The sequence below is a fragment of the Hirundo rustica genome, chromosome 3 (genome assembly GCF_015227805.2).
Source record: "Hirundo rustica isolate bHirRus1 chromosome 3, bHirRus1.pri.v3, whole genome shotgun sequence".
Classification (NCBI taxonomy): Eukaryota; Metazoa; Chordata; class Aves; order Passeriformes; family Hirundinidae; genus Hirundo; species Hirundo rustica.
The window spans coordinates 107,321,407-107,336,916 of record NC_053452.1 but is presented as its reverse complement, the minus strand read 5'-3'; the positions used below and the strand labels follow the sequence as shown (position 1 = coordinate 107,336,916).

Below are 15,510 nucleotides of genomic sequence, written 5' to 3'. Positions count from 1 at the left end.
ATCTTTTCAGAGGGTTTGAGTTTGATGTCCAGCACTTGCATCCACTCTCAAGAGAGAGCAGTCCCTGCTGTCAGCCTGATGTGACACCCATTCCCTTGGGGGAGATGTCACAGCAGGGCATCAACCACCTTATATGTCTGACAGTGGGGAGAAGTTAATGAAAATCTTAACCATTAAATAAGGGTTCAGTTTACTGGGTTCCTCTAGCCCTGAACATACCATGACAGATAAAAGTAATTCCCTTACCAGCCTTTTCTCTGTGCTGGCTTTACTACAAATGACTTTTTATGACGTCTTAGTTAAATAAGCTCTTTTTTTTTTTTTTTTTTTTTTTTTTTTTTTTTTTTTTTTTTTTTTTTTTTTTTTTTTTTCCCTCTCTGTAGTTATGGCCCCTGGTATGTCCCACTGTGTTTGTGCCACGTGGAAGACACAACCTTGCTGAGAGAACGAGCAGCTCACTCCTTCCCTTCACTGCTATTCAATATTTATTTACTGCTCAAAGGTTGTCCCTCTAGACTGACCAGGGCAAAACTCAGCTTTAAAAGAAAACTCGGTGACTTTGAAAAAAAGGCTTCCTGAGAGCATCATCTGCACACTTATTCATCAGGTGGCTGGAGAAATTTTCCATCCCGCACGGCAGAGGTCTGTGGTTCGAGGCGCTCTGCTCCGCGTTCTGCTGTAAAACGCTGCTTCCCCGAGGATCAGCCCGAGATGAGAGCGCATCTCGCGCGGCGTTACATGGCAGCGCTTGTCATCATCACAGCGATGCTGCTCGATAACGACATGTTTGCAGCGCTGCCTGACAACAGAAGTACATCCCTAAATACCCTTCTGTCTAGACCGGGGAATTTTGCAGGAAAGCGTCACTTGTGAGCATCTCTGCGTTCGCGAATCGTCGGCCAAACGTCTGCTCTCAAGCCAACGCGGCTCCGCCGCTTCGAATCGCATCGCCTTCACCTTTCATCGCCTACCGCTCTCATCCTTCCCCTAGGGAAGACCCATTCCGCGCATTAACCCCTTCCTCCCCCCGCACCAGCGATCGGCCGCGCCCGGGGTCCCACTCCTCCCCCCCGCCCGGCGCACCCGCCCTTCGCCACGAGGCTCCCGTAAGCACCGACGTGTCCGCGCCCCCCGGGCCCCCCCGCATCCCCCGCATCCCCCGCCCCGGCCGGCCGGTCCCCCGCCCGCGCCGCTCCGCAGCCGCGCTGGTGCCGCTCGGGGAGGCGGCGGCGAGCGCGGCTCCGGCACCAACTTTGGGAGCGGAGCGAGCGGAGCATCCCCTCCGGGGGGCGGCGGCGCGGATGGCGCTGGGCGCGGGGGAGCTGCCGGGGCGGCTGCTGGCGCTGCTCTGGCCGGCGCTGGTGCTGGCGGCCGCCGCGGCCGCGCTGCTCGTCCTGCGGGGGCTGCGGGACCGAGGGGCCGTCCCGGGACCCCCCCGCCGCCGCGGCGCCGGGGAGGCGCGGGAGGAAGAGAAGGAGGAGGAGGAGGAGGAGGAGGAGGAGGAGGAGGAGGAGGATGGCCCCGCGGGGGCCGGCGGCCGGGCGGCCGGGGCGCTGCCGGCGCGGCAGCCGGAGGAACAAAGGCGCACGGCGCAGGTAAGGTTAGTGGGGGATCGAGCCTGGCCCGCTCCCCGGGACGGGACGAGCATCCTTCCCTCTTTCCTCCCCGGCACCTTTTCAGGGCAGAGAACGGCCCGGCACCCTCCGCGTCTGCCTCCCCGGGCTGCTGCCCTCTCATCTCACCCTGCCTCATCCCATCTCATCCCGTCCCGCCCACAGACGCACCGTCCCGAGCCTCTCGCCGTGATTTAGGGGTGAGGGGGCTCAGCTTTTCCTCGCAGAACCCAGTGGTGATGACATGAAGATGACAGTGCAAGGCAGCAGGTTGCCCGAGCACCTGGCTGGGGGTTGCTGGCACTGGCCTTTCATCCGCCGTTTTGTCTGACAGCGTAACTCCATATGAGACTGAGCCTCTTTGTATGGAATTAAGAAAACTCCCGTTAATGTCCATCATATTAAGAAGGGATATACAAGAATAGTACAGTGTGTTAATTATGCATATTTACTCCAAATCAAAGCTCTGTTGTTATTGCATTAATACCTGGCTGTGAGCTGGTGACCATGGCCACCCTGTTGAATATATGCTGTGAGTTTGATTTGATGCAGTGCTGAAGTTTCTGCATGACACTGTCATGACTCTGTTGCTTTGACACGCTGTAAGCTGTCAGTAGCAGAAAATCTCAGTGTAAATTAACAATTTCACCGAGGCATAGCAATATGGAAAGTAAAGCTCTCAGAATAACTCACTGAACATAAGTATGTACTTAAAATTAATACAGCTAGCTTTTTAAAACATTTTAATATGTTACGATTATCTCCTAGGTCTCATTTCTGAGAAAGACAAATGAAATTAATTTGGAGGGATTTTTTTAATGTCTACTATAAAATAAGTTGTTTTGCTCTTCATGAACAGAAACGTGTCAAAGACAGTCCAGGTGCTGTGATGGTGGCAGGGTTATTAGTTCAAGCTGAAGGCATTGATTTTAATAGATATCTTCTAGTCTGATACGCTGCATCTCACAGGCCTAAGTAACAGAAACCAAAGTAGAGGAGGGATAAACTGGAGGGATAAATTTGTTTACAGTCATGTGCAGTTTCTGCCGTTAATCTCATCTTTTCCAGTGCTGAGCAATTCCTGCTCTTTAGGGACTGGCCTCTAGCAGTTGTGTTTACACAGTAGCATCATCCTCTATATGAGACCCACTGATTATCGTGCAGAGTATGGAAAACGTGGTCCTGAGGAGGTGGAGGATGAGAAAAGGATGATCAAGAAAAATAACGTAAAAGATCCTAAAGATAGATAGCCCAGAGAAAACATCTTGCATACCGAAATGAAAAATGAAGGCTTGTCTTCCCACGGCCATCCTGTGCCCTTTCCTTTCTCTATTTGCCTCTTTTGTTTTCTTTTCCCCACCCTGCCTTCGCCCCTGCTCCTTGTCACTGCCCATCAGGTTCTCTCTGTCTTGGAACACCATATCCTTGAGGCAAAAACTTTATCTCCTTACTTAAATGTAAGATGCCGCACTGCTTTGGCACTTAGCTGATGGTAGGATGCCAGAACAGACAAACACCTTTGACATGCTGAAATTTGTATATGAAAATCTCCACCGAAGCAGCAGCAGAGGTGTCATTAATAACAGTCTCCTATTCATAGACATGGCCAATGTGATAAGATGGGGTGTGCAGGTATTACAGGATGGGAGCCCCTCTCTGTTGGCTGTTGAGGTATGAAAAAAACAAGACACAAATTGCCTCCAGTGCACAGGTGTGTTGATACATCCCAGCAGCCAAACATCTGCATATCCTGGAGTGGTGGATAAGTCAAGATCTTAATTAAAAAACCTAGGTGGTTAATTATTTTTTCAGTTTGGGAATGCATGTTTTCCAGTGATTCCCAGTTGCTGCCCCATGGGTGGGCTGTCATGTTGCCTTCCCATGAAGTCTGCTCTTACTTGGATGCAAGATGATGTAGGACTGATCTTCTTCCTTTTGTGTGCCCCTACTCCCCATAGCAATAGGCAGCCAGAAACTGTCCAGGAGCCACAGTGCCCTGTTAGACCCAGACTGAGTGGCTTCAACAGCCCATGTGAGATAAGTCTGGTGAACAAACTTTCATAGAATCAGAAATTGGATTGGGTTGGAAGGGGACCTTGAAGATCATCCAGTTCCAACTCCCTTGCTGTGGGCAGGGACATCTTCCACTAGATCAGGCTGCTTAGAGCTCCATGCAATCTGTTCTTGAATACTTCCAGGGATGTGGTACCCACCATGTTCCAGGGCAACCTGTTCCAGTGCCTCACCACCCTCATTATAAAAAACTTCTTCCTAATAGCTAATCTAAACCTCCTCTCTTTCAACTTGAACTCATTCTCCCTTATCCTCTTACTACATGCTTTTGTAAATAGTTTTGCCCTATTTTTCCTTGAAGTTCTCTTCAGGTACTGGAAGGCCTCTGTTGGATCACTGTCTTGGTTAGGAATGGTAGTCCCCAATTTATTGTGCTCACCAAGATTCTCCAAAACCACATGCTCCTCCCTCCTGTTGCCCAGCTTTTCTCCTCCCACCTACAGTGGGATGGAGTTGAGACTTGGAGGCACAAAGGGTAAAGGTCAAAAACTGAGATAAGATCAATTTACTGGAAACAGCAACAAGATAAGAAAACAAACAGGAGCAGGAATAATACAAATGACAGAGGGTACAAGAAAAGAAATGATTCACACAGAAACCCCTTGAGAATAGACAATACGAGACTGGAACGAAACCCTTCTCCCCGAAAGAGAGTCACTTCCCCTGGCACCCTTGGCAATGACTGTAGGGTGGGATAGAATAAGCTCCAGGTCCTGGCCATGCCTCCTCACAGTTTCTGCAAAAAATTAATCCTATCCTGTCCAGAACCAGGACAGTCACCCTGAAGTCTTCTCATTTGCAGGCCGAACAACCCCAATTCTCTCAGACTTTCTCATAGCAGTGGTGCTCCATCCCTCTGATCAACTTGGTGGCTTCCTCCAGGCTCCAACAGGTCCATGTCCTTCCTGTGCTGGGACCCCAGGGCTGGATGCAGCCCTGCAGGTGGGGTCTCACCAGAGCAGAGCAGAGCAGAGCAGAGCAGAGCGGCAGAAGCCCCCCTCACCTGGTGCTTTGGGTGCACCCCAGGACACGTTTGCCTTTCTGGGCTGTGAGAGCACATGGCTGGGTCATGTCCAGCCTCTCACCCACCACTTTGTTCCAATGGATACATGGCCTCCACGCAATCATACAAGCACATTTTGAATGTGATTTCATTATGCATAGAACAAAACAAGTTACATTCTGGCTGTTGTCACACAGCCACACATACAAAAACAAACAAAAAATAAAAAACCCCAAAAACAATCAAACAAACAAACAAACAAAAAACCACCCCCCCCCCCAAAAAAACCCCAAAACCACAAAACAAACCAACAAACCAAAAAACCCCAAACAAAAAAACACCAATCAAACCAGACCAAACCAAACCAAAAAAAATCACCCCCCCCCCAAAAAAACCCCATAAAAACAAAAACCCAAAACAACTGTCTAGAAATTATGCTGAGAGTGTTTAATCTTTTTCAGGATTGCCTTTTCCCTAATTTTGGGAAATTGCTAATGAGACTTGCTGGAAGCCAACTGATCTGAATGGGACAGCTGTTGAGTTGGGGGTTTATGTTTATTCAAAGTTTTTGGGCTGTTCTGCAAATTGGCCAGTTGTAAAGAAGAGCATTTTTTACAAAAGCAGGGACATCATCTTCCTTAAGCAGCTTCTAAAAATATGTGCTGATACATTCCAAAAGGAAGCTTTATGCTTTTCTGAAGTGCAGGATTGCTTAACAGTACCAGAACTACAGATCCATCCCTTCAGCTCCAGAGTTTTGCAAGTAGACTTTTTCTTTTACCTTTTCAGGTTACACAGTATTTTTCATGCCATTGCAACACAGTTGCACAGTTATTTTTATACAGCTATCTTGGATAAGAATTGATTTTTAAAGTATCCTGGAAGGTGTTGGAGTTTGGTAATTACCTTCTTAAAATGGAGCCTTTATCCCTTGTTGAGATGGTGCTCTAATTAATCAGAATATAAGATCCCAGGAAACGGATTTCTTCATCCCTCTTCACAACAGTAGTTTTAATCTACTCACACTGCAGAAACTCTTTTCCCAGATATGTTTTTTTTCCCCTGATGATGACAGCAGCTGAACTGAGGCAGGTACATGTCAGGTCCTTGTGTTTATGGCTGCTGTGTGGCTTGTCCAGGGAAGGCTGGCCAGCAGGAGGACGTGTAATATAGACAGCATCATCTTAAGGATGTTTCCCTAAATTTTCTCATGCAATTGCTTTTGGATATAAATGGCTACATATGCAGTCCTGGCTCCCACTCCTTGACATCAGCCTGTGTTTGTACTCAAGGGGTCCCTGTGAGCAACTTCATCCCTGGGAATATGTGCAGACGAAGGGGTTTTCTGTGCTGATGGCCCAGATCCTTTCCCACAAGGTTCTTGGAGCATCCATTTGATGGGAGAACTGCCCCTTTCTTTTCTATGTTAGGTACTTTGAGGGGAAGGGGAAATTTCATATATTCCTCATGTGTTTTTCTCATATAATTCTGTCTGTTCATTGCATATGTTTCCCATGTAATTTCCCTTTCCAACAGACTCTTCTTTCCTGCAGGGAACACATTTGTCTGAAGTGATTTTGCCAGGGAAAACTTTGCATTGCCACATATCAATGATAGCTATTAACAATAAGATTATTAGTACTTACAGTATTGATCAAAACCCAGGATTCTGCTTTCTTTGCAGATGTGTCTCTGTAGTGTTGTGAGCAGCCATGTCCCAAAGGAGTTCCTTTATGTCCTTCTGCCATGCAGGGACAGCCACTCAGTTTCCTTTGCTAACCCAACAATTTTTTGGCTTTCCATTGTCACCTGAGCAGAAATTGCCATTGTGCTATCCTTTCTCCAGCTGTTAGAACGGAATGAGTAATTTTCTCGGAAGCTGATACTGTTTCTCTGATGGCCTCTACCTAAACCCCATCCTTTCTCCTCTGACAAATGCAGGCTTGTCTTTTCCCATTCACATGGTTCCCATTGGTTTAGGGAATAGGCCTCCCAGAACAAAGTCCAACATCAGGTGGCAAAGCCAGACTGGCCAGGATGTCTGCCTCCCTTTATGAAACTCTGAATCAGAATTAATGAAGCTCAGCACTGCTTTATTTCCCAGCTCGTTTGTCTTGCCGATTTGCTCGCTTTCTGTGGATTGGGAAATGCGAGTCTGGCCACAGCAGCAGCACTTGGGTTTGCTCACCCTGTGACCCAGCCCCTGCTTCTGTGCACAGGAGACAAGAACACACCTGCAGAGAGCCAACACTGAACTGCAAGTGATGCTGCAAATAATCCGACTCAGAGCATGGAGTGTAGGGGGCAAGGACCTGATCTTCCAGAGGATGCTGAGAGGAATGAAGATTTCCTGCTCACTTTTCAGCTTGTTAAAGATCTACTGAGAAAGCTGAAAGTGCAGTCATACCTTGTTCAGTTGTAACAGAGCATGTTTAAGGGAGGTTATTTATTGCCCTGCTTAGAAAGTCCTTTTCTTTTTGTTCTTTTCTCCCACCCCTTCCCTTATTATTTTAATTTAGTGCATGTTAGCGTTACTTTTGTCATACCAGTATTGCCTTTTGGCCTAAATCCACCACATTTTTCTTGTGTTGTAACATAAAGAGAAAAAACTCTTTTTTTTTTTTTTTTTTTTTTTTTTTCCCCCCACTGGAAATGAACACTAAGAAACAATTTAATTGAAGTATTTCTTAAATCTGGAAATGGTTTTGTGATCACAGACCCCCTGCCAGAATGGGGTAGTTTTGCTTCCTTTCATTTCCAGTGTCCAACACATTTAATTTGAGTTTTCTGAAAGTGGTAGCTGAGAACAATTTTCTGAATCTTTATGAATGTTCTTAAGTCAATTCCCTGATTTCCAATGTGTGAAGCATATAATAGCTCCCTTTGGGTTTCATAGGCTGAGTTTATTTTGTCCTACTGTCCCTCTACTGGGCAAACCTTTCCATGCCCTCCTAAGGAAGGCAATTTTAAGCACCTTCCCCAAGAGGGACAAAGGGCAGTTAGTGAATGTAAAGCTGATATTCACATAATTTTTAATTTATCCTCTAACCAGTTGGTGGCACCGAGATGTGAAACCAGGCTGCCTGATCTGATAGACACTTACAAAGGTGTTGGGTTTTATAAAAATGACTAGTCTAACAAAACTATTGAAATGCATAAAGGTAAGTGTCTAGGCATACAGCTTTATGGCTTTGAATACAAGGTTTATATACTAAACCCAGTATTTTTTAGCACTTGGAGATGTACCACTTTGCCTCCTTTCTTTGTCACTTTATGTAGAACTATATTAACAGCATAAAATAAATACTAGCTCAAGAGAATCAGAAATTGCTAGTTTCGGAACAATCATGAGAAATATAACCTTAAGTTACATTAAAAAGGGAAAAAAAAGGCAGGGGGTGGGGGGGAAATCCTGTTCCACTGGGTCACGAACCAAATGGCCATGAACTAAAAATAATCTTTCTATTGTTCCACAGAATGTGAGTAGAAATTAATATGCTAAGTCTGATTCCGCTAAAAGTCCTGATTCTGTTTCTCTGCATATATTTGATGTATTTGGAATTGCACTTAAGACTTAATATAGTCATATAATGTGGTGGATTTAGATGTGTTTTCCCTGTACAAAACTACATTTTTCATTAAGAAAAAAAATTCCCCTGACAATATTAATTTCTCTTTAATGATTCCATTAGTTAAATGAAATAAAATAATGAAAAATCCTTTTTCCTTTTCATAGTGGCCAAATGGCACGATAAAGAGGCATGACTAATCCCCTACCCTAAGGGCTTCAAAAGGGAAGAATAGGGTAGGGTGGGGTTCCTCAGCCACACAGCCAGCTTACCGCCTGAAAAAGGGTTGGATAAGGGCAGGATTTAATACAAAAGGTCAGGCTAACATAATACATTTCCACTGAAAGGAAGTAGAACTCAGTAAAATTCTTGGTGATGAAAGGAAGGGAGTTGCTGGTATTACTGAAGGATGGCAGAGAAGCAAGAGATATTTCAGGTTGGAAAGAAGAGCATCACCACAGTGATGGGACGTTTGCTGAGCATCAGTCACTGGTCAGTATTTTGGTACTTTTTTGCACTCAGCTGCTCATTAGGAAGGATGCAACCAGGTTCAGGAGTCCCAGGTGGGCGCTTAGGGCTGAATAGCCACTCAGCCATCATGAAGAGCCTTGGGACATAGTAAATGATTGTCAGCAGTATATATTTAACTTCCTAGTCACTGATGGAGAGAGAGTGGGATGTTTGTCTAGCAGATGAAATACCATTTAAGTAGCAAGTGTTGTGCTTGTCTGGTACAAGCATGCAGCAGTCAGGCTGGCAAAGCACTAAAACAAAGTGCTGCAATTTTTCCAGCTCCTTGCTTACTGCCATCTATACGGAGAGAAGGTCCAGGAATGTGATCCTGCCCCAGCTGAGACAGGTCTGTCAGAGCCAATATAGTTTACATCTTCCCTAATCCTCTATTGCACTCAACATTTTCCTTCTGGAGTTCTCCTTGCCTGTGTGAGGGCTCTGTACAGCCTCAGGCTGAGCTCGCTTACAGCAGCCTGCGGGAGAAAGGCAGTTTCATATCCTTAATCCTGACATTTCCTTGGCTCTGCCTGTAGTCCCTCATGCTTGCAGAAGCATCTTGATATAAAGAGAGGCTAGCAGGAGATGGGATGTCTCCTATCCTCCAATCTGTGTGTGTCTGAAAGAAGGCAAAAAAGCATCCCCCTCTTTGCCTCCTAAGCTGGTGTTGCTGTTTCTGAGCCCATGGTGGCAGTCTTGCTCAAAGTGCCTTCACTTGGGAGGTCCATTTGGAAAGCCCTTAGAAAACAGTGAAGATTTCATTATGAAAACTGGGAAATCACCAGGGTTTGATAACATCAGAAAGGAATATTCCACTTACATGTTTTTTGGCTTTCCCAGTCATCTCTTCTTGCATTCATCTGATAAAATTCAGTTTTCCTGACATTCTCTGTCATATAAAGGAAAGTCACTCCCCAAGATTCTATATTGCATAGGAATTGTTGTCCAGAAGATACAAGATCTGTCCACTGACCACTTAGACAAGATCTGTCTGTATTTTCACACATCTAAATGGACAGAAACATATGCTGAGAAAGAAAGAATAAGCTCAAGATTTTCCATATCTACATGGTTCAAATTTTCACCAAAATGTCCCTGGTTTTGTATTTTATATCCCACATTTTATGTGACAGGCTGCTTCGCTACCTGCTGCAGGTAGAGTGGAATTTTTCCTTTGAGCAAAGCAGGAGGTGGAAAATGGTTTGCTTTGTGGTGGGGTTTATGGAGTGCCTCTAGTAAATGAACCTTGAGAGTCTTAGAAGAGAGTGCCCATGGGAAAAAACAAAACAGCTTTGCTAGCTACTAACAAATGTTGCTGGGTTTTAACAGAAAAGTAATTATTTTACTAATGTTCAGAATAACATAATTGTAAACAATTATATTCTTTGCATTTGACAGCTGAGGGAGACGGAGGATATTTTGGCTTAAACTTCTAATGTGAAGCTAGTGGAATTACTGATATGACAGGCAAGGGTTTTGCCTCCTGCTACTGTGGTGTTTTACTGGAAGACCCAGAATCAGTATTGTCTGTGTGCAAAGTCCAGAATTTTGGGGCTTCCTCTCCTAATAATTGTGGAACTTGGGATGAACACCAGCCTGATGGGTCCATGTCCACCATCGGCTTGCAACAGGTCTGGAATTCCAAGCAAACACCTCCAGGGATGAAGCATTTGCCAGCATACAGGCTCCTGTCATGCACTTCAGACCTTTCTGAGATTTATGAAAAATAGCTCTAAAGTCCCCAAAATATCAAAGAAACGACCATTAAGAGTAAGGACTGCAGCCCCATTGGGTGTGCCGGGGAGAGACACGGGCAGTCACCCACAGGATTTTATCTGCTGGTAACTAATCACTGCCACAGTGTCTCAGCGACGGAGATGACCTGTGAGAGTGGGGAGAGAGAGGAGGCAGGAGGAAACATTAGCTGGCTTCCCTTCCCCAAGAGGCCCGGGCGCCTGATTTCAACAAGGATCAGGTGGGTTTTGCTCCAGGCAGGGCTGCCTTCACCTGCCAGGGATCCCCTTGCCACAGGCACAGGAGGAGGAGGGTGGATCAGGGTGACAGCCTGAGTCAGGCTCCTTTCTGGGAGATGTGGGTTCAGCTGGGCAGCCCAACAGGTCTGATGGGCTGAAGAAAGCCTGCACAGTGCTGAACAGCAGCTGCACTGCACAAAGAGCAACCTGGATAGGTCAGAGAAGTGCCATACATCCAGCAAGGAGCTGCTGTGTGTGTCAGGGGGAAACAGAGGCACCTGTGGAGGGAGCTTCAGCCTTGTCTTGGACGCTGCTGGCTCTGCAGAGTGTACAGTGGCCCTTGCTGCACAGCCCTTGTAGTCTCAGCTGCAGATATACGCTCTCCTGTCCCTGTAGCTGGTGGCTGGCAATTGCCAGGGAATTTTGAGACAGCTGAGACATCAATTAAACTATAATTTGAAAAGTTTTCAAACATTTATTGTTTACTTTACTGGATCTAGATAGGATAAAATCTATTCTTTTAGTTGGTCAGACAGACTTGAGAGGGAACATAAGGTCCACCCCAAATGGTAAACAAGAATTAAAATAAGCCTTCTAAATGTCTTTGCTGTTTTTTTAAGACAGGCTTACCCTATCTGAAAAACAACTTTGATCCTAGACAAGTCTTATGTTAAACTACAAATTTGTCTGCTTTGGAATAAATCTTTGTGGAGTTTCTGGATTTATATTCATAAAGGCTTAGCATACACTAATTAATTTGGAATTAATTACTCTAGTTGGAACAAGGCCACAAATTCTAGCCCAGATTTGTACAGGGGGTTACTAAGCTGTATCTTTCAGACTCTTATATTTATTATAGGAAGCTACTGAAATAAATATATTTTATATATATTTACACATATACACACGTGCATGTATATGCACTATAATGCATTTTTTTATTGTCCATCTCCTAGGTTCCAGCGAATGGCCATCTTATCACATCAGTCAACATCAGAGAGAAGAAGCTCCTCAAGGTACCAGCAAGAGTTTTAGAGTTTATGTATTATCTTTCAAGAGACAGTTGTTTAAAAAATGTTCCCATTTTTAAGGTAGTTTTGTTCTTCCTTGTTTTGCTGCACTTAAGAGATGATGCAGGACTATAAGACCGTGTCATTTTCTGGCACAGCCACGCTGTAGTGTTTATCACTGCCACCACAAGGGAGACAGTCTCATCATCCAAGCCAGAAGTGGGTGCTGGAATCTCCTGCATTTCCATTCCAGCTCTGAAAGGGACACATCCTTGGGTCTGTTTAAGGGCTTTGCCTTGGGTATTGAGCACGTGTACTGGTGTGGAGGAAGAGGCTAATGCTTTAAAGAGCTTCCAAGTCTTTACAGAAAGTTCCAAGCTGCCCAGAGAAGCTGTGTCTGCCCCATCCCTGGAAGTGTTCTAGGCCAGGCTGGATAGGGCTTTAGGCAGCCTGGTCCAGTGGAAGGTGTCCATGCCCATGGCAGGGGGGTTGGAACTGGATGGCCTTTAAGGTCCTTTCCAAACCATTCTGTGATTTTGTGATTCTAAGTGAGGAGCTGCCCCTGAGCCTGAGCAGGGAACTATATTTCTGGCAGGAGTTTCCCACCTTGGAAAAGTCAAGAACCACTGTTTAATCTAGAACATTCAAAATTTACGGTTTAAGGTTGTTGCTACTGTTTCATCAAGCGGTATGAAAATTGCCTCAGCTACTCCTGTGCCCTTTCAGACTAGTGTAAACTACAGATACCTTCATTAAAAATAGGCTCTTCCATGGTTTGAAGGGCGGGGAGGGGCTGGGAGCTTTTTGGTTAAACACTGGCAGGGTCCTAACTCTCGATTTTAGCATTCCTGATTTTAAAGATTAGACTTTTCTCCTTCAGAAGAATGTTAGAACTTAGGAACAATGAATGCAAATCTTACTACAGAGCTTAAAATGTGAACCTTCTAATCTAGCAGGTAAGATTTGTAGGTCCAAGGTAATTGTGTTTATTGGTTTGGAATTTGCAATAAAATGTTCTCAGAAAGACTTTTGCACACACTTAAAAGACTCCAGAAATCCCCTACTCTCTCTGAGTATCAAGGTTTGTCTCCATTTCACAACTACTGCCCTGACTCTTTTTTCTTCTGGATGAAACATAACAAATACTTGTTTTATCTTTCTGCTCTATATTGTAGCCTAAGAAAAAGAGGAAAAATCCATGCACAGACAAGGAAGTGCCAAAAGGTCTGCTTTCTGTGGAAAAAGACAAACTGCAAGAGGAAGAAGGTAACAAAAGATTTGATTCTTCTGTTATCTGATGCATATTACTAAATAATAACATGGGATGAAATATTGCAAAAGGGAGGCCTTCTCTACTATTCTAGAGTTCTGTATTAGTGGGGAAAGCTGACAGTTTGAGAGTTATTTCTATCATCTGTTCCTTCCTACGTGTAACTACGTGGACAGGTGCTGTTGTGATCTGCTTTAATTACAGAGTAAAGAGAACTAACTCACTGTGAAAAAAATGGATCGAATTCTGAAAGATTTGAATATATCCAAAAAACATGATTCAAACCAAATGAGCTTAGATGTTGATATCAAAAAATCAACATATTTTATTTAACAGTAAAAGAGGCTATGAGAAAGAAAGAGAAAAGAAAGAAAGAAAAATAGAAAAAGAGGTGTGGGGGGGGACAGGGAGAGTGACAATGATTAGAAACCTATCACCCCTGCATGGGTTCCAGTGACACTTCACTGCTTCCCTCCATGTGGTCCTCTTGATGGTGAGGGTCCTCTGGCTAAAAATGTAGAATGCCATGGATTAGTATACATTTGGCAGGTGGGAATGCCCACGAGCCTCCCCTGAGGGGGGCAGGTTTGACACTGTCCCTTACAACGCTGTGGATCTCTTGCATCACGGGCAGTGCTCTGCTGCACGGTCTGGGGACTCCTTTGGGAGGGGCCTTTGGTGAGCCATGACAGCCCTCTGCAGTCCCTCACATGGATGACATGGATGTCCCTTGGATGTGGCTTTCCAGGGGTGAAGGGGCCCCACAGCTGAGTGGCTCTGCACAGCAGAGGACGGGCGCTCGCTGCCTCTGGCCAGAGGCTGTGCCATGCCCCCGAGTCCTTTCCTCCTCCCCCTTTTGCGGCAGGGTCTGTGCCAGCCTGGCAGCAGACAAACCTGGGGCTGTGGCCTCCACCTCAAAGAAGGTGCTGGGCTGGGCCGTGGGTGCTCTTCCAGATGGTTTGAACAATAGGGTCACTCCCCTTATCTCAAGTTGCCTTAGGTGGTTTAACTCACAGTTCAAGGTTTCAGTCAGGAGGCCCAACCAGGGTGGGCTTCGGTGGTGCAGCTTCATTATGACTTTTTCTATAATGGGTAAAAGTCCTTCCTAAAGATGTTTAAGCCATAAACCATAACATTTCAGTCTCTGACAGAGGCCATGTTCTTTCCTGCCACACTCCCCAGCTCCTGACTGTGTACACAGGGAGGGCAAATCTGTAGGTGAGGAAGGATCTCTGAAGTGCTCAGAGGCCCAGTGCTCAGTGGGGTCCTTCTTCATACTCTTCCCCTAATGCTGTGGCCCTCTGCCATGCTGATACACAGATGGAGCAGCACGTTATTGTGCCCATGACTGAGGCTGGAAAGGTGCTGGGGCAATTCACAGCCAACTCGTAGCACGCCTGTGAGCAGAGCCAAGACCTTTGTTTGCAAGCAGATCTGCAGAGAAATCTGGCAGAGAAATCTCGGGCAGCTGGAATTTCACTGGAAAATACATTGCATCCCATGAGCACCTCTCTGCCTCCCCTCACCCAAGGGTTACATTGAAAACAGCAAATTCTAAGCTTTTCTGGGCTTAAAAGATTACAATGTGATTAGTGTGGTGGTGAGAGCAAGAGAAGCCCTTCCTGCTGTTGGACCAGAGTCCTTCCTGGGGCCCATGGGGCTGCTGGAGGAGAAGAGGACACAGCAGAGGCTTTCTTCAAATGGATCCATAATTTTTTGAATGGATGAGCCAGCTGAACTGTTTCATGTGGTTTTTTGGGGGATGCTTCGTGTGTTCTTCAGGGATGCTGCAGAGAAAGGAAGTGGCTTGGTCACCTCCCGGGGCTGTGTTTTTTCCTTCATTAACCATTTTTGCCAGCACATCCTCTGACTTCTTGGGGCATGGATGGAGACAGGCCCCATGGGTGTAAATGAATGTGTGTGTAAACCAGCTGAGCGGGAGAGTCTGTCCACATGGCAGAACAAGTCTTAGGGTATGTTCAGGGCTAGAGGAACCCAGTAAACTGAGCCCTTATTTAATGGTTAAGATTTTCATTAACTTCTCCCCACTGTCAGACATATAAGGTGGTTGATGCCCTGCTGTGACATCTCCCCCAAGGGAATGGGTGTCACATCAGGCTACAGTCAGGACAGAAAAATATGTGCAGTTACGTGAGCCAGGACACAACAGACAGGTTTGTGAAGGGGATTTCTCATGTAACACATCTCTGCAGAGGAAGCAAAGGCTGCACACAAGGGACATGCTGCATGAGATCTGATGCCTCTTTTACAGCCAGCGTCAGAAACTTTCAGATGGCTGTTTACCTTGGTGCTAAGCAGTTAGGGCAATGAAGAAAGTTCTTTGATAGCTTAAAAATGAACTTTGCTCTGTGTTGTAGGAGTTTGGCAGACCAAGATCAGCAGCCGTGAAAAGAGACACTTAAGGAAGGAAAGGCTGAAACAAAAAGGTAAATGCACAGGCTCAATCCACACACCTGATTGGCACCCCA

General features: G+C 45.7%; 1 protein-coding gene across 1 annotated transcript in view; it reads left to right on the top strand.

Moving 5' to 3' along the window:
• The first annotated feature begins 711 nt into the window (after window positions 1-711).
• The window catches only part of LOC120750056 (protein LYRIC-like), a 31,713-nt gene continuing 16,914 nt past the window's right edge, over window positions 712-15,510 (top strand). The window contains exons 1-6 of the mRNA XM_040058181.2: window positions 712-811; window positions 919-1,421; window positions 1,503-1,595; window positions 11,698-11,757; window positions 12,927-13,017; window positions 15,400-15,468. Of these exons, the coding sequence (XP_039914115.1) occupies window positions 712-811; window positions 919-1,421; window positions 1,503-1,595; window positions 11,698-11,757; window positions 12,927-13,017; window positions 15,400-15,468 (916 nt within the window). The remainder of the gene's footprint in view (window positions 812-918; window positions 1,422-1,502; window positions 1,596-11,697; window positions 11,758-12,926; window positions 13,018-15,399; window positions 15,469-15,510) is intronic.